Raw genomic sequence first — 19,599 nt, 5'->3', positions numbered from 1 at the left:
TGCCCATCTGCCTCAGTTTTTACCCACACCGAGCACACTTCTGGGCCGCCAGCTTCCTATGCTCATATGTCAATGACATTAATCTCTCTACCTTCCCATGAAACAGAGTAAGAACTCCTTCGTCATCTTGTTTCTGAAGAGAAGTGAAGCCCTAAAAGACTTGATTTTGTTAGCAAAGACCCCAGGAACATTATAATCTAGTCTTGCTCTGGGCACCGAAAGCTCTCACAATAGACCTGCATCCACGTCAATAGGCTTTTAAAAATTCAAACTGTTTAGTCAAAAAGACAGTGTGAAAGAAAGAAAAACGCAAAGGGCTGTAATATTTATTTCAGCCACAATTATGTTTTTGCTTTACCTCTCTCTTCCTGGCAGACAAGGGCTATCCCGGGAAAGGTATCAGAAACGGTCCTTTGTCAGGTCATGAAACAGCCCCCTCTCTCTCCTTCTCTTCTCTTTTTTGTTACTAAAACCATCCATCTGCAAAATGTCACTTGCAGATAAGAACTGTCCATTTTTAAATCCCCATTTGTAAATAGATGTTGGCTGACATAATTAATGTCTACCACACAACACAATTTGAATTACAAAGTAAAGGCAATTTAAAAGTCAGCCTCCACATGATTACCAGTCTATAAATTCCATGGCCCCAGGAATTATTTAAATGTCTGAAAATGAATGAAAATCAGTACAAGATGTCTTTCAGGAAAGAGAGACCAGAAGTGGAGCATCTGAGATAAACTAAATAGTCTCTTGAGATAAACATTCCTGGGTGCAGTAATACCTATGGCTCCAGGCCACCATGGGGCTGCAATGTCTGCTAGGCTGTCAAGACTGTTATCTGCTATGCCACCGCCACCTACTCAGAACAAATCCCTTTAACTGATAAAGCACATTATGCTGAAGACCCCTGCTTGTCACATCTATTGTACTGGGTGGTTTATATGAATGCTGTGGCACTGAACTACTGGGTTCTAAAACCTGAGGAGGTTTCAGTTGGTTGGCATCAAGCCAACATACATCAGCGTATGGAGTTCACTGAAATGAAAAATCTGAAGGCAGCTTGTGGCCCTTTGGAGCTGGGAATATTCACTATAAATTCTATTTTGCTATATTTGCTAATTAGGAAAAAAAATAAGTCAAAACTGACAACGAATACTTCTAGCAACAGGCAAGCAGCAGCACGAGTGTAACTTAAAGCACATATGTGGCTGTTCTCTTTTGTGCTAAAATAAATAGCTCTATGTTATTTCCTACAGACATCTGTACTACTGAACAAACTATAAGTTCAACCGTATCATGGGCAGGAGGAGTGCTTAATGTGGGTCTCGGCCAGAAGGAGAATCTAAAACAAAGAGAGAAAAGCTGTACCGATGCTTTCCTCTGACCTTATCCTAACGCTTATGATTTAAAACAAATTTGCTGTGATTCTCCCCTTCATCAAAGTGAAACAAGTCACTTCAGAACCTGGCTTTATTAATCAAACAAATAACCTTTTATTTAACTGGAAGGAAATAGCACCACAAAGGAACAGTAGGAGGGGCTTTCAAGGAAGCAAATGCGGCACTGCAAACCACTGTCTGGCAGCTAAGCTATACATAAATAGACCAGATATGTGATGGTGAGAAGCATGTGGTAAGTGGCATTTATCATACATCTTTGATTACCTCACCTGCCTTCTGCTCACCCTTAGGACTTATGTTCACATTCCAAATCTTCCAGCAGTTTCAAATAGACACCATTAAAAAATACCAACTTTCCATAGAAATGTTTCCTTCTTTCTCCTGAAATGTGTATTCTGTCTCAAATTACACTGGCCCAAGTTCCAGGTTAGACGATGTTCATTGACATCTTCAAGTGCTGATCTCTCAAGACCCATCAGGGCTAGAAATGACAGCAACAGGCCACTGGACGCGTTTTGTAAAGCACTTTGAGATCTACTGATGAAAAGAGGCATATAAGAGTGAAAACAACGAGGAGTGCTTGTGGCACCTTGGAGACTAACAATTTTATCTGGGCATAAGAGCGAGGCATTGTTATTATTGGAAATAAGAGAATCCCAGACTTCCAATGGGAAATGCAACACCTACTTCTTATCTTGGAAGTTGCTGAGACACCGGACTTTAAAGTTGTGGTGTTTTAATGTGCATTTATTTTGGAAAATAAAAACAAATTCCTAAATGGACTTTGGAAATAGAAAAAAGGTTGGTCAAATCTGGGGCTTTTGGAACTAAACCTGACTTATTTTCTTTACCTCTGCTGAAGCCTAGATGTTATAAAGGCTGTTTCAAAACCTGCACCTTCAGCTCCAGAACCACAATCCAGGAAGTGTCTTAAATTACGGCAAAGGAACAACATGATCTTTCAGCAGTAAGCCCTTCCCGGACCATGTCAGTAACATTTGCTGTCCTCTGATACATGCAAGTGATGGCTATACAAGTTTGCCCACCAAAGGGGGAAGTGAAAGAAGTTCTATCCTTAAAGACTACCTTTGCCATAACTAGAAACACGTACAATAATGTGATTGCTCTGAACACGGGTGCTTGAGCAGATTGCAAGGGGAGAAAATCCACAATAAAATGTAAACCCAAGAAATTCCAGTGAAATGGTGAGCGTTTTCCTTAGCGTTCTGACCGCCCTGCTACACATTCTTCATTGTTATTCAGCCGGATATTCAATCCTGTTTTTAACAAGGTGCAAAGGTATTTTCACACCTTTACCTAAAAACAGGTTAGGTCTGCTAGCTAATTACACTTCATTAACAGGTTCCATGACCTTGGTTATGCGGGTTTAAGAGAATGGGTGCATGTGCTCATGTGTGTGTGTGAACACACATACAAACCTCTTACAGAGGTCTAATCCTGCAAGTGCTGAGTTCAGGGTGTTCAACACTGGAGAACTGAGCTTACAGTGAAGTCGTTTTCCACTATTAGTCTATTTTCATTATAAAGACGAATGCACTTTTCATATTGCAATGTACTGAAGCAGTCAACTCTAAGTCACTATTATCCAAAGTTTGCTATACATGAATTCCACTATATAGATTCATATTGACCAGTACCATTTCTGCCGAGCAAGCAGCTCGGCCTCACCCAAACTAACTGTGAGACAAATTTAGGGAGTTCTACCTCCTGGAATTGAGAATGTGGAGTTACTTTAAACACTGTGCAATAGCATACTGATACATAGAAACATAGTGTAACGAAGTGAGGATTTTCCCTTGTTATGTTGTATGTGAGCCTATGAGAGTCTTACTGTTTTCCATGAATGCTGTGCATGCCTCAGTTTCCCTGTGTATTGCACCAATGTCTAGGTGGTGGGAATAAGGGTGTGTGACTTTTATGGAGGCTGCTCCAGCTGCCTGGCCCCTGCCCTGCTCGTTGCTCCTCTTCCGGCCTTTGTCTCGCTTCCCAGGCCAAGAGTCACCTAGTCGCATCCCCATCCTGGGTCACAGGTTATGAAGGGGTGGCTATAGCATCAGTGCAGGCAGCTGGAGCAGCTTCCGCAAAAGTCACACCCCCTTATTCCCACCACTTAGACACTGGTGCAATACACAGGGAAACTGAGGCACGCACATCATTCATGCAAAACAGTAAGACTCACATAGGCTCACATACAACATAACAAGGGAAAATCCTCACTTTGTCACACATAGGAATTGCCAGCCTGGATCAGATCCAAGGTCCATCTAGGCCAGTATCTTGTGTCTGACAGTGGCCAGAACTACATCTACTTTATTACTTTTTAAAATATACACAAATACTTATTTATTTAACATTTTAAAAATAATTCTCTTCTCTTCAGTAACACAGAGCTTCCTAAAAAGATCTCATAGGCATTCCACAACACAAGATTTCATTATCATGTCTCCTAAGAAAAGATGAAGTGAATTAAAACCAACATGCCAAGTAACATGCAGTTAAAAAAACTTTTAACACAGTTCTGAATTAGAGCGACATCAGAATAGATTACATACAGCGGCAATTCAGGCTTATTTCCAAAGGAAGTACTAACGTTTACCACAAAAAATGAATGGTTTGATAAGGACTTTGCATGGATTTTGAGTATTTCTGTTTAGAATTCTGGTTATTGCAGTACAAGAAAAGTCTTAAACATGCCAAGTAGTGAGTTGGGTGCATGCTAAACAATTCCATAATCTATATCATCCTGCTAAACTGGTTATATAAATGATTGTTATATTTCTCAATGGGCCTATTACGTGAACTACATGAGTTTCACTTGAATATAACAAATTAGTGATACTTTTAGGCTGTAAGTTCTTAGCTGGCAGGAAAAACAAGCTCCAATTGTCTCAGAGTTTAGCTTGTGAACAGATCAGTTTTATATGTGATGTAAAAATAATTCACAGTTACTTAAAGGAACCTCCACACCCTCAGGAGGGGAAAAAAAGGAACTTTTAAACTCTCAAAGGAGGCAATTAAGTACTCTACCAATAAATTAACATTCTAGGATAGTTTCTAGAATGTGGTGACATAGTGGTACACCTCACAGGACTTTTCCTGTGAACGCTTTGGCCCCCCCTCACTCCACAACTGAAGTCAGCCCAACTTGATCTGTTTCTATTCTGAATTTCTATAACATTTTGTTCTATTCACAGCCCACATGCTGTGTCAGTGCTCTTCATCCTGATTTTTGTTCCCAGACAGTCTTAACATATATTCTGTGCAACTCATCCTGCAACTGGTCCTTTGTCTCTAAAGGCAGAATGACAAGATCTCTGTTTATTTCTTCAGTCTTAATATGGTACAGTGCCATGCATGTTTGCCAACACAAACAAGTCTTTATTAACTAAATGGAATACAAACCAGTTTTTGTAGCATTGTGCTACAATATGTATTGAATCATCCTACGCTACTACCCGTGCTTAAGAGAAACCAATAGCTTTGTCTCCAGGGTGGTTATTTTCAGCTGTCTCAAATGCAGTAATGGCAACTGCCTGTATCTCCGCCTGTCTCTCCAAATATGAGACTTATATTTTATACTCACCAGCATCAAGGCTGCCGGTAGCTGCAGTCCAGCCCATGATAGGCGGAATGGCACCAACGACAGCTCCCACCCACGTGTTGACGATGCTCATTCTTTTCATCGGTGTGTAACAACACGTGTACAGGAAAATGTTGAAGGCTCCCAGCACCCCAGTGAGAGGATTTACTCCCAGGGTCAGCAGGGCGATTCCTGGAACTGCACAGGAGGCTGCAAAGGACACTGCAAGCAGAGGGCTGTAGGGAAAAAAACAAAAGCAGAGGACACACATGTTAGCAAAAGAGCCTGCGGTCACCTGCTATTCCATTCCCATCCCCATATCTCTTTAGAGCAAAAGCTAAGGTTAAGGTTGCAAAACATTTTCCAATTACACCATTGTTTCCAAGATGCTTGTAGCTTTTTTCAAAAATGTTCTTTTATGGCTGAAATTTCCACACTCAACCTCCGTCCTAAGGTGAGCCTTTCTAGAAAAGTGGAGCCAATTCCACTGAGTGGCTTTAGAGTTATAACTAGAGTTATAACTACAACTAGGACAAGTTCACTAGTTCTGATTCTAGTGACCAGTGCTGGTAACTCAAAAATGCCTGACCTCTGTCAGCTTATCGTACCTTTCATGTAAAATCTCCTCACTGAGAATTAGTATCTTAACAATTTGGTAGTGATCTTAGTAAGTTACAAGCATGTGGAGCGGGCACATCAGGAAAAATGCCTCAAGTTTGTGTGTTTAAAGCTACTGAAGAAATCAATGTTCAGTGTGGCAGAGAAAGTGAATTGTTGTGGCTTTGTCAGAATTTCAGTTGATGACAACTTTTGCAAGGTGCATTTTTTAGAAGGTTTGAGAAGAATCAATTCAATTTTGGAGTTTTCTGAGTAGAATTAAGCAGTTTTTTGGATTTACTAAAACATGGATTTACTAAAACTTTGATAGCTGCTTTCAACTACCTGAAAGAGGGTTCCAAAGAGGATGGCTCTAGACTGTTCTCAATGGTAGCAGATGACAGAACGAGGAGTAATGGTCTCAAGTTGCAGTGGGCGAGGTTTAGATTGGATATTAGGAAAAACTTTTTCACTAAGAGGGTGGTGAAACACTGGAATGCGTTACCTAGGGAGGTGGTAGAATCTCCTTCCTTAGAGGTTTTTAAGGTCAGGCTTGACAAAGCCCTGGCCAGGGTGATTTAGTTGGGGATTGGTCCTGCTTCGAGCAGGGGGTTGGACTAGATGACCTTCTGGGGTCCCTTCCAACCCTGATATTCTATGATTCTATGGCTGAAGTTTCCAAGTTCAAACTTGGCTGGTGTACAGTGCTCACCCGGGGAAATCTGACAAAAGAACTTTACAGTGACAAAATCAAATTAAGAGTTGTTATTTTCTGAGAGCAATAGCAACCAATTGGCTTCCATTAGAAACTCCTGTTTTCCAAGGGTCAAACTCAGAGAGAAGGAAATGGTAGTAATTCTACTCAAGTTCCACTCACAATCCCAGAGTAGCTGGAAATTTCTGGTACAATGATTAGAAAAAGTTAATGCTGACAATTTAAACTGCCATTATTAGGCTTCAGAATAAACACCCAATGAGATGAACAATACTTAGACCAATTATTTCAGTCAGCAAATCCACACTGTCTGGGGACTCAACCCTGGTGCCAGTATAAGAGGCCTGAAATTCTGCTCACCTGGATCAGTGTTATACCATTATTGCTCCTGACTTCAATAGACACGCACCTAGTTTACAATGGTGCAAATGAGAGGAAAATGTGGTGCAAGTGGAAAAGGCTTCCCTCTGCTTGAGTTAGTTGAAAGGGAAAACTGGAGAAAGAATGGGAGAAGCATGAAAGGGAGGAAGATAGTATTAAGTTAGCCACCTTTAATAACCTGTACGCTTTCCAGTACACATTTTACAATAAAATTAATACATTTAGCTAAACGTTTACCAGCGACAGGAATAGAAAATACACATTGACAATATAGCTGAGTTAACAACACTACGAGAACCTTAACTTTACAATTCTAGGCTCAATATTCTATGTGTTTTTAGCAGCATGCTTCTCCCCTCCCACGAAGTCTTTAACCCTGTCGTGTGTACTGTGGCCAGCGTTCCATGCGTAGCTGTGGAAGTCCGGCTAGCAGTGAAGATGAATTTTAATAAGCCATTCTTAATAAAAAAGATAAAGGTTTAGTTCTGATTTTTAAATCCCTGGTCAGGCCATTTGCATCCCAGCATTTTATAAATGCTACAATAGTCAGAACTGTTAAGATGGGCAAACTTCAAGTCAAAATGTTGGGACTAAATAAAAGTCTGTCTTCAATTTAAATTAAATTGACTAAACCAAGAGGTTGATGAAATGCAGGAAGATAATTCCGCCAGCTTTTCAAATCCAGCAACAGATTTTAGATTACACAGTGTGGAGGGAGTGTCATCATTTCCTTCAAGGATAGCAGTAAGCAGTCCCAGTGTTCTTGGTACATTACAAATATAGGCAAGGTACTGTGTTGTCATCCACCGACAATGAGATGTAGATTTGAGAATTCTGATAATGAGTAACACTATAAAAGGACCATACGGTGCCGTGTGTCCTTTAGTTTTACTGTTAGCTGTGTTTTTTTATGGGACTGCAGCAGAATAAGATATGCACAGTAAATTGCCTCAGTACTATGTCTTCATATGCTACAATTTCTCATCATTGCCTCTGCACAGCAAAAGCCTGACTTGGCAAAACAAATATAACTCATTTAGGTCCTGAGTAAGGTAGAGTTGGACTGTAAATTCGCAAATGACACGAGTGATAAAGAAAATGTGTATCTACTACCGTGAAGACAAAGGACCAGCTTCAGCCCTTGCATCCCATGTAACTCTTATTCACTTCAACAGGGTATTAATGAGGGCACAATTTGGCCCAGCATGGTGAACGCTGCTCTCGCTAATAAACAGCAGTGACTCCAGTCTGTCTCTTCATTCCAGACTAATGCTACACTGATCCAGTGGCACAAGAATAGCAGCAGATCCACGCACTTCACCATTCACCGTGTGCAAAGCAAATGGTAGAACTGCCTGCGAACAAGCCTGACACCAGAGGGAAGTCAATAAATCTGTTCCTTCTGCAGAGTTGACATGGATCAGAAACAGCCCTGTAATACCAATGCTGAGTATAATACCCAACCTATCAACCTCCTGATACTAGAGCTGTGAGCTGCTATCATGAGTGGCTATTTTTTGTGTTCTGTCATTGGGTGTGAGAAGGTAAGACCTTGCAGATCAAAATATGGTCACAACAGGTCACAGTTGAGTCTGGATAAGAGAGAAGCCTAATGGTTAGAGCATGAGACTGGAATTCAGGAGTCTTGGGTTCTATGCTGCATGACCTTCGATAAATAATGTAACCTGTAAAATAGTCGTCATGCTAAATGACCTCACAGGAGTGCTGTGAGGCTAATTAATTAATGTTGGCAAAGTGCTTTGAGATGCTCAAATGAGACACTAAGAAATACAAAATTTGTGTATGATCCTCTGGGTTATGAAATAATTTAAGAATTTAACCTTTTAAACTGGGACACAGGATTGACTAATATGCTTGCTGGTATTATACACTGGCACTAACAAATAAGGAGACTGGCTATATGAAGGGATGAGTTTGGTTGTGAGCTCATTCCCTAGCACCTGGACATGGTGGAGACTTGCAGTTCTGCACAGACCTACAATAGCTGGGGATGGCCATTTCATGCTCTCTAGGAACTCCTCTGCTTCACCCAACTCTCCTGGCCAATGCTTAGTTGGGGTGATATCTGGCTCTGGAGGGTAGATCCCCACAGTAGGGGATATTTTTTGTGGGACCGTGTTGTGGGTGGCATTGAAAAGACAGAGTGACAGGAGAAGGAGTTGGAGATTTCTTGGGAAAAATAATAGAAAGGTTTGGACCTCCATGTAGCAGAGTTTTTAAACATCTGCCCCACTTGTTGATGATCTTTTTGCTCAGTGATTCATTGGCACTTCAGTAGTTGCTTACAAAATAAAAAAATAAGTGAATCTGCGATAAATAATTCCCAACCCAACTTAACACCAGACTCAGCTGTTTCTGATCTTTCCACAAAACTAACAGCAAAAACAAGCCCAAAGTACTAATCATTACTATTCAAAAGAGCAATATGTGCTAAGTCATTATGCAAGTATGCATCCGATGAAGTGAGCTGTAGCTCACGAAAGCTTATGCTCAAATAAACTGGTTAGTCTCTAAGGTGCCACAAGTCCTCCTGTTCTTTATGTGCAAACTGCAGTTCCTTCAGGAAAAGGTAAATATTTTGCGTTTGTTATTACAATTTTCAAAAATGTTCACGACTGCCAATTGGTCAGAGTTTTGAGGATGTTACTTCCGAAGGGAAATATACATCTGCTCCGAGAAATTTCCACCAAGAAGCTGAGAGATAGGAGATGACTATTAGAACTGCTCAGGGAAATTTCCATCAGGATGTCCTGAGATCTCTGACCACTAGTACAAGCACTTCCCATAAATCACAAAGTAGTTTGTACTGGTGCTTAAAGGAAATGACCTTGACATAAAGTCTATGGCACCATTTTTTGCCCTGTACAAAACAACTTTTTTGTTTATTTTAAACCTTTCCAATAATGGCAGATAATATACATACCTGCGTTTGTGTGCATGTATATTATATTACATTCATACTTAAATGCACTCATTGTTACAACTAAAGGAATTAATATCCTTAGTCAGTTACTAGTTAACTAATCCCTGTGTAGAAAGTAAAACCCAAGAACAAATCCTCTTAAGGATCCAGTATGCAGGAAAGATACTTTTACATTAAAATAATTATTCAAAAATGCAGACAAAAACTACTCATTTGTGCTCTTGACTAAATACAAAAGTATTTCCCTAGAAAGAAAATGATCAGTTTGAAAAAGGATTTTAAATCTAAATTTAAACAGTATTTATTTGAATGGTATTTTCCAAATGTCAATAACATTCTGAGCAGCTATTGTATGTAAAACTATTGTTTGAGAGACAGTGTATAGATAAGACTTCTAACTTGTCTGTTTAGGCAAAAGAAAAACTGTATTTAATCCCCTCCCCATTGTGACGCTGCATTCTATATGATTTTATAAAAATATGCTAATAAGTGTGAATATAATGTAACTGGAATATGCTTCATGCAAAAGGTCTCTTGTAAGGTATCATTACAAAGCTTATAATCTACTGAGTGTGGTCATCCTATAAATGTATCAATCTTGTATCTGAAACTAGAAATATGAAATATAACTCTGAGGTCCTATTGTAGTTATGCAAAGTGTGGGCCATTAATGGTGGTTTGGAATCTTAATGGCTCCCATTAACCAGGACAATTACCTGTAGATGGCTCTGTTTTACTTGTAAGTTTTCCTGTATACTTGTGGGCTGGCAAGTGGGTAATGAAGTCAAAGTGACATGCGATCATGTCACCTAAACTGGAATCCATCTTTAACATGGTGCTTTTCCATTGAAAAGGAGGGGTGGGAACCCAGAGGGACAAAGGATTCCTGCCTCATGCAAAAGATATATAAGTGGGTGGAACAGAACAAAGGGTGTGGCCATCATGAGGAATCCCCTAGCTACCACCTGAGCTGGAACAAGAGCCGTATCGGGGAAAGGATTGTGCACAGACTAGGAAGGCTGCCAGTCTGTGAAAGAAACTTATTGAAACATCTCTGAGGGTGAGATTTTATCTCTATTCAGTTTTCTTACTGTACTAGACTTAGATTTGTGTGTTTTAGTTTATTTTGCTTGGTAATTCACTTTGTTCTGTCTGTTACTACCTGGAACCACTTAAATCCTACTTTCTGTATTTAGTAAAATCACTTTTTACTTATTAATTAACCCAAAGTATGTATTAATACCGGGGGGGGGGGGAACAGCTGTGCATACCTCTCTATGTTATAGAGGGCGAACAATTTATGAGTTTACCCTGTATAAGCTTTATACAGTGTAAAATGGATTTATTTGGGGTTTGGACCCCATTGGGAGTTGGGCATCTGAGTGTTAAAGACAGGCACACTTCTTAAATTGCTTTCAGTCTGCAGCTTTGGGGCCCATGGTTCAGATCCTGGGTCTGTGCTGGAGCAGACTGGCGTGTCTGGCTCAGCAAGACAAGGTGCTGGAGTCTCAAGCTGGCAGGGAAAGCAGGGGCAGAAGTAGTCTTGGCACTTCTTGGTGCAACCCGTCACACCCATCACCATATCTGACAACGTATCACAAACAGAACATTCTCTATAGATCACCCTTGACAGCATGTACACTAAATAATCCATCCATCCTCCAGGTATTTATTTCATGCTCATCATGGTGGTATCTGAGTGCCTTACCAAACTAAAGAACAGTGGACTATACAAGATTAGAATCCTCTCTTCTCTGTTTCTGAATTCAGGATAAATCAGTGTTGTCTGAAACTAAATATAACAGAGATCTTTAAATCCACTTGCCTATTCGCAAGCAGCTCCAAGTAGGGAGATTTCACTCACCATTCGCTGCTTGACTCTCAGGCTCCCTTGTTATAGGGTGACCAGATGTCCCGATAAAAACGGGACTGTCCCAATATTGAGCAGTTTGTCCCGCATCCTGACTGAAGTACGCTTGGGACGCCATTTGTCCCGATATTTTGTTTCGGGCGCATTTTTTTTTTCTTAGGCAGCGGCGACAGGCAGGGGGAGCGCTTTTTCAATTGTTACAGTCACCTGGCATGCCCGGGTCTTCGGCGGCAGGTATTTCTTTCTTCGCCGGCAAGATTTATTTCCCGCCGCCGAACGTGCTGGGTGAGTGTAACAATTGAAAAGGCGCTCCCCCTACGGCAGTCCTGATATTTTGTATTTAGCATCTGGTCACCCTACCTTGGCTACAGGTGCTAGACAGCCCTATTCACTATAATGCTACCTTTTACCAGACAGCACTGCAGAAAGACACAATGTATGGTCAACGTGCAATGTATACGTGGCACTTGTTGCCCTCCTAATACTTGTGAGATCTGCCCATGCCACCCATGGACAAATCTGGTGCTCACACAGGCTAGTGGAAACTGCTGTACTCCTATCTATGTATTTATACTGTGACCATCCACATAATAAAGCACTGCATTCATATATAGAAATCTTTCACCATGATAGATGCAAGTAATAATGCACAAGTGTCTGCTGTCATACTGTATAGGAGCTTATCTTAGGAGCATAGTGATGGGCCTGAAAAATATCTTCAGGCAACATGGCTCTACCAGAGACTACAGCAATGACAATTCCGGGGTGGAAGGATGGTCTTATGTTGAAGTTACATGACAAAGCCAGGAAGATGTGGGGTCTGTTCCTGGCTTTGTCAAATCACTTAGAAGCTCTGTGCTTCAGTTCCTCATCTGTAAACTAGGGACTACAGTACCTACTTCAGAGGGGTATCATGAGGCTAAATGTATTAATATTTGTGAAGTGCTCTGACATTCACATATGGAAGGCAATATATTAGTAATGACTCTTACTTCTGTTCCCAGGTAGTTGAAATGTATGGATTTATCTGTAATAGAGTCCATCTGAGGCAGACCCTTTCCAATCCCACACCATCCACAGGACCCAAGAGGTGGAGGAATAAAGGCTCAGTTTTCTGTTCAGACAATACAAAGCTGCCACTGGCATGATGGGATTCCAGACACCGTCAATCAGGCTGGGGAGAATCACTCAGCGATAACTTGGGGAAGGTAGAGAGCAGACAGAAGGGAATCCCACAGGAGTAAAATTCAGGCTTCCATGCCTTACACAATTGCTAGGCATTCTCTTGGAACCCTACATATCATGTGTGGTGGATTGTGACTTCAGAAAATGTAGCAGCCTGCTGTCCCCTAATTCATGTGTGCCTGACAGGTCTTTGCGTGCATGCACACACACACGTTTAGGGGTCATGATTCCTGGGTTCAATTCTTTACTCTGCTACTGACTCACAGCTGACCTTGGACAAGTCACTTTAATTTCCTTGTGTTTCAGTTTGCCCATCTATACAATTAATATATTTACCTACCTCACAGTAGTGTTGGGAAGCTTAATTAATGTTTATAAAGTTCTTCTATATTCTCAGTTCTCATTTAATACCCATAGGAAATCTTAGGCCAACCACTTTGTGAATATAAGACATATACTGGATGCACAACCTTAGAATATGTTAAAACTTTATTACAATTTAAAAATCAACATTTGAAAATGACAAAAATTCAAAGCTTAAGAAAAATAGTGTTTGAAAATCAGGAAATTAGATTGTTGTTTTTCAAAGAACCTAAATATCGAGAAATAATTAAGGTTCCAACATCAAACGCCTTCTCCCCCTGGAACACCCTCCCCCCATACATACATATCTATAGATACATAGACATACAAACCTGATACAAAGAGCTTAATTTCTGACCTTGCGCTAATGGGTAATTGTGCATGTAAAACATGTATTTGCATATAAGAATAAGCTTGAGTGTAAGTGCTCATTTGTGTCCTCTTGCATATTTTGTAGGTGAAACCAAGTGCCTATATTTGAAAATGGGATTCAAAGGAGACCACACAAGTAATAAACTAAAACCCCTTTCCTCCCTGCCTGCCAAAACCATCCCCAACAACCCCTATATGAAGAGCTTAATTTGTGACCTTGCAATAATGGATTACACAAAGACAAACAAAGGGTGGCCGAGGAAAGAGAAGCATGGAGAGGATAAGGGACTTGCGCAAGGTCACCCAGCTGCTTAATGGCACAGCACCCCAGGTCTCCCAACGTTTATTCCAGTGCCCTATTCAATAGGCCCCACTACATCTCTATAGAACAGGTAGCTGTTTTTTGCCCTGTTTTTTCCGAGACACTATGGAGAACTGGAAGGATGTATCAGCGATGCCATGGGGGACATGATCATCTTATCCATACTGTTTTGCTTTTGCTACAACCTATTTAACTCAAATTCCTACACAAACAGCTGGGAGTTAAGCGATAGCTTTGTTAAAGATTCAATACCCTGCTTTGTCAATTACAGAAAAAGCTCTCACACCCGATAAGTCCTCCAGCACAAACAGAGAACAACAAGCTTTATATTCCTGATATTTTCTAATGTAAACAAACCTAACATAGTCCCCAGCCCCCTCCCCCTCCTACTTTTATCTTTTTGTGTGTGTGAGTGAGATATACATATATATACACACACACACACTTATCTGTATTGTAACTCTTGTCCTTTGAGATGAGATGCAGACATGTATTCCATGCGGGTGTGCATGCACCCTGCACACCAAAGCTGAAGAACTTTGCCTAGCAGTACCCCTGGGGCGGCGCTCACACCCTTTGCCCCAGCCCCTCCCCTGATATGTAAGAGCGGCAGTGTCCCAACCTCCCAAGGTCCTTCACGCCGAACGTCATTAACACAGACTCCAATGCAGAAGGGAAGGAAGGTGTGTTGTGGAATACACATCTGCATCAGATCTCAAAGGCCAACAGTTACAATACAGGTAAATCACCACTTTTTCTTTTTTGAGTTGATGCAGCTGTTATTCCATGTAGGGGACTCAAAACGGTGTCTGCAAGAGGTGAGGTTCGGAGTCTATTTAGACAAGGACCACAGGATTGCCTCCCCAAAGTTTGCATCTGATCTGGATGCAGTAGCAATGCCATAGCAGTTTGTAAATATATGTACAGAGGACCAAGTGGTAGCGTGCAAATGTCCAATATAGGAACGTCACTGACAAATCTCATCAACATCGTCAGGACCCTCGTGGAATGAGCCTGCACCCTTTGAGGAGGTGCAGTCTGAGCTACTTTGTCTGCTGTCATGATACAAGAAGTTATTCACCTGGAAACTGTCTGTGTAGAGACTGCTCACCCCTTCATTTGGTTCGCATATGAAACAAACATATGAGATGAAGAATAGAAAGGATTAGTTTTATCCAGATGAAAAGCCAAACACTACCTAACATCCAACTTGCCAAAATGCTGCTCATCTGAGGTTCAATGCAGTTTAAAGAATATTGGTAGAAATATAATTTGGTTCCAATGAAATTGAGAAGCCACTTTGGATAAAACATTAGGGTGTAACTGCAAGGTTACTTTGTTTTTGGAAAATTGCATGTAAGGAGGCTCTTCCATCAAAGCCTGCAACTCACACATTCTTCTTGTAGATGTTATTGCCACAAGGAAAGCAGTTGTCTGACACAGATGGGAGAATGAAGAAGTTGACAGAGACTCGAACTGGAGGTCCCATAAGAGCTGCTAAGACAACATCAAGGCCCCACAAAGAAACTGGTACTTTTACAGGCAGGTGGAAATGAGTCATTCCTTTCAAGAAGCTCACTACCATGGAGTTTGAAAATACTGACTTCCCATGGATGGGTAGATGAAACACCGAAATCGCCACCAGGTGCACTCTCAATTAACTAAGTGCAAAACCAGAAGAGTGAAGGCGTAACAGGTACTGCAAGATGTCCTTCATACAAACCATCTTTGATTGAACTCCCGGGGCTAACAACCACAACAAGAACTGCTTCCATTTGGCCAAATATGCTGTGCTTGTGGAAGGCTTTCTACTGTTAAGCAAGATTTGCCACACCACCTACAAACATTATTCCTTCTCATCTAACCAAGCAGTACCCACGCTGTGCAATGCAGGGAGCTGAGTCCTGGATGAAAAATCTGACTGTGATGCTGAGCCAGGAGCCAGGGTGAAGAGGAAGGAATATGGGAGACTGAACCGATAAAGCGAGGAGGTCGAAGAACCAACACTGTCTTGGCTACACTGGAGCAATGCGAATGAGCTTGGCATGATCCAATTTCAGCTTGAGAATGACCTGAAGGATGATTGGAATTGGAGGAAGAGCACCCAAGAGTGCCAAATTCCCAGCTCAGGTGAAAAGGATTAGTCAGAGAGCCCAGTCTGAGACCCCCTCAACAGCAAAACAGACAGCATTTCTTGTCTCTTGTGGAGATCAGGTCAACGGTCAGAATGCCCCAAACTGCAAAGACAGCACAGGATGCTGGGACCACATGTGATTCCGGGAGAAATTTCTGCTGAGGTGATCTGCCAGGTGATTCTGGATCCCAGGTAAGTGATCATCCATGGGGGAAATGTTTTCCCTGATGTAAAACTACCAGAGCCTGATCACTTCCTGATAACAGCATGTTGGAGTGTGCTTCCCCATCCCACCCCCGTGACCTGTTCCCATAATACATTGCATGGGTATTGTTGGTAAGGATGTGCACCAGTGAGTCCCTGATATGATCCTGCATGGCCTGACAGGCATTATGGCATGAAGCTCCAGGACACTGATATCCAGAGAAGCTTCCAGTTCTGACCACAGGACTTGAACTTTCAGTGACTCCAGATGAACTCCCCAACCTATTAAGGAGGCACTGTTGACAACAGTCCTGGACGGTGGGGACTGAGCAAAGGGAATGCCCAGGACACATTGCCCTGAACTGTCCACCACTGTATGCAGTTCAAGATTGGCAAAGGAAGTTGGACCAGACTGTCCAAAGTATGATGATTCGGATGATAAATCAACTTCAGCCACTGAAGAGGACTTGGGCTGTGGTTGAGGGTTGAGACTGCAGTTCCAGACATGGGAGGTGAATTGTGTGGAAACTGGTCAGTTGGCAGAAACACTCTGGAATTTGTACAGTCTATCAGGGCCTCAGTGAATTTGCTTCTTGGAGTTGGGACCAGTGTTGACTTTCTGCTGTTTAGGATAAGACCTAGACACAGTCAAGTAAGCATAGCGTGAACTGAACACAAAAGAGGACTTCTTCTCTGGATTTGTTCCTCAGTAACCAGTTGTCAAGATAAGGGAGGATATGGATTCCTGCTTTCATGATGTATGCTGTCACTACAACTATTCATTGGTAAAAAGCCAGGGAGAGGGAGAAAGATCAAAAGGGAGCATGGTGTAGTGATAGTGCCGATCCACTGTGACAAACTGAAGAAACCTGTGAGTTGGGAGAATTACTGTGTAGAAATAAGAAAAGGAGGACTTGTGGCACCTTAGAGACTAACCAATTTATTTGAGCATAAGCTTTCGTGAGCTACAGCTCACTTCATCAAGCTTATGCTCAAATAAATTGGTTAGTCTCTAAAGGTGCCACAAGTACTCCTTTTCTTTTTACTTTGAAACCTGTGTAGAAATAAGCATACTGAAGGTCTAGGGAGCAAACCAGTCATCGTGATTGAGCATGGGAAGGACAGTTGCTAGGATGACCATCCAGAATATCATGTGTCTGATGTATGTGTTGAGATGCAGAGGTCAAGGATAGGACTCAACCCTCTCTTAGGTTTAGGAACCAGGAAATACTGGGAGGACAATCCCTGTCCCCGATACTGCAGAGAGATCTCCTATACAGCCCCCAAGGCCAGTAGAGACTGAACCTGCTCGAGGAGAAGTATCTTGTGAGAGAGGTCCCTGAAGAGGGATGAGGGATGGAGAGGAGCGGTCTGGCATAAACTGATCAGACAGTGCTTGGGACCCAGCTTTCTGTAGTAACAGAGTCCCAAACTCAGTAAAAACAAGCCAGCCCACCCCTGGGGAACAAAAATGGAGACATCACTGATGCCCTGGACACGCAAATCAAAATGGATGCTGGCTGGATGCTGAGAGAACGAGCCAGCTGGCTGCATCCGGAATCAGAGGGCCTTCGCCTCTGGGATCTATGCCCCTTTCCTGGGGGGAGCCCTGCTGCCTTACAAGAAAGGAGGACGACACAAAGAATGCTGCAAGCGGTATTGCTGGTGTTGCGGCTCACGGCTACAGTGGTGTCTCTGTGCAGACAGAGTATAAACTGCCAAGGAACACAAAGTAGCTCGGAAATCCTTACTAGAGTGCAGGGTCTTGCCAATCTTTTCTGAAAACAAAACCCGACCATCTAAAGGTAAGTCCTCAATGGTCTGCTGCAAATCAGGCACAATGTCTGAATTTTGCAGCCATGTGGCCCTCCTCATGGTCACAGCTGATGTCATAATTCTGCCCAAGGCATCTGTCACATCCAGAGTTGATTTTAGCTACCATACAGTGTTCTGCAATGAACGCCTTAAACTCTTCCGTAGAGGCTTCTGACAACTTGTCTTTGAACTTAGACATGGCCACCCAATTAACAAAGTCATATTTAGAGAGGAATGGCTGCTGGTTCATGATGCACATCTGCATGGAAGAGGTGGTATAAATCAGCTTCCCAGTCAAGTCCATCCTTTTGGACCCTTTGTCTGTAGGTGTGGATTTATTCCTTCCGTTATGCCCTGTCATGTGCTGCAGTTAGCACAAGAGAGTTAGAGGCTGGATGGGAGTAGAAACCCTCAAAACCCTGAATGGCAACAACATACTGCTTCTCTGCGTGCTTTGCCATGGGAGGCAACAAAACAGGAGTATTCCAGAAGGCCTTGGCAGGCTCCAAGAGGGCCTCATTTATCAAGAGGGCTACTCTCCCTGGAGCTGATGGTTGGAGAATATCCAACAGCTTATGCGTATTCTCCTGCAGAAATTCAGCCTGGATGCCTAAGATAGCGGCCATATGCTCTGTGACACAATCCAGAAGGTGCCAAGGGCACAATGGAGGGATGAAGCAGTAGAAAACATGGCACTGGAAAATTCTGAACTAGTGCAGAGTCAGGGACTGACAGGCAAGGAGCCTGAAGCTGCCTGATATGCCATCAGTATGCAGACAGTTGGCCCTGTTGCCGATGTCATCTGTACCGGATTCAACAGATGCCCCATGGCTTGAACTGGACTCAACTATATGGACTGTGGCTATTTTTGGAGTAGTACTTGCGAGTTAGATGGCCCCGCTCCATCCTGTGTGCTGGAAGGAGTAGAGAGCCGTTCAGCACTCCTCTTAGAACAGAGGTCCCCAAACTGTGGGACATGCTCCCCCTAGGGGGGCATGGAGGAACCTTGGGCCAGCCCCTGGAGGGGGGGGCGTGTGTGGAGGGAGCGTCACCTAGTCCCTTACTGCCCCCAGCTCTGCTCTGGTTCTGCCCACAGTTGTGTCCCCGGCTCCCATCCCCAGCCTCAGCGCAGATCTGCTCCTGGGCCTGCCCCTGCCCCCAGCCTTGGCTGTTGGCCGTGGCTCTGATCCTGGCCTGGGGCCGAGGCTGGGGTGGGGCTGGGAGTGGAGCCGCATCTGGCCACAGATCCACCTGCTGGCCCCCAACGCAGCCTGGCGGAGGCTCTGCTCCTGCCGCCACCCCAGCCTCGATCCCTGGCCACAGCTCCTTCGTCGTCCCTGCTCTCAGCCCCAGCCATGGCCCTCTTTCCACTGTCCGCCCCTCCCCCCCAAAGAGCTGCAGCCCCACTCCTGGCTCCAGATAACTGTTATCTAGAGGAAAACAAAAAATTCCCAGAAATCTGACACTGAAAACATGAGGTGAAAACCCCACACCAAGCTCTGACTCTAGCCATGGGCGGTCAGAAAGAACAGAGGGGTTTGGGAAGGCACTGCTCCGATATATATATATATATATATATATATCTAAGGCAGGGGCATGGGCTAGGGCCACAGGACACAAGCGTCGCCCCTACAGGTACTGCTAGGCAAAGTTCTGCGGCTTCTGTGTGCTGGGCACATGCACACCTACATGA

General features: G+C 42.9%; 1 protein-coding gene across 5 annotated transcripts in view; it reads right to left on the bottom strand.

Moving 5' to 3' along the window:
- COX10 (cytochrome c oxidase assembly factor heme A:farnesyltransferase COX10) overlaps nt 1–19,599 on the bottom strand; it is a 156,011-nt gene that overhangs the window by 13,984 nt on the left and 122,428 nt on the right. For all 5 annotated transcript variants that reach the window (XM_084648220.1, XM_084648221.1, XM_084648222.1 and 2 more), the window contains one exon: nt 5,008–5,240. In XM_084648220.1, the coding sequence (XP_084504346.1) occupies nt 5,008–5,240 (233 nt within the window). The remainder of the gene's footprint in view (nt 1–5,007; nt 5,241–19,599) is intronic.

Source organism: Lepidochelys olivacea, assembly GCF_965140295.1.
Source record: "Lepidochelys olivacea isolate rLepOli2 genome assembly, chromosome: 14".
Classification (NCBI taxonomy): Eukaryota; Metazoa; Chordata; order Testudines; family Cheloniidae; genus Lepidochelys; species Lepidochelys olivacea.
The sequence above is the reverse complement of the archived record's forward strand: the minus strand, read 5'-3'. Positions and strand labels throughout refer to the sequence as shown.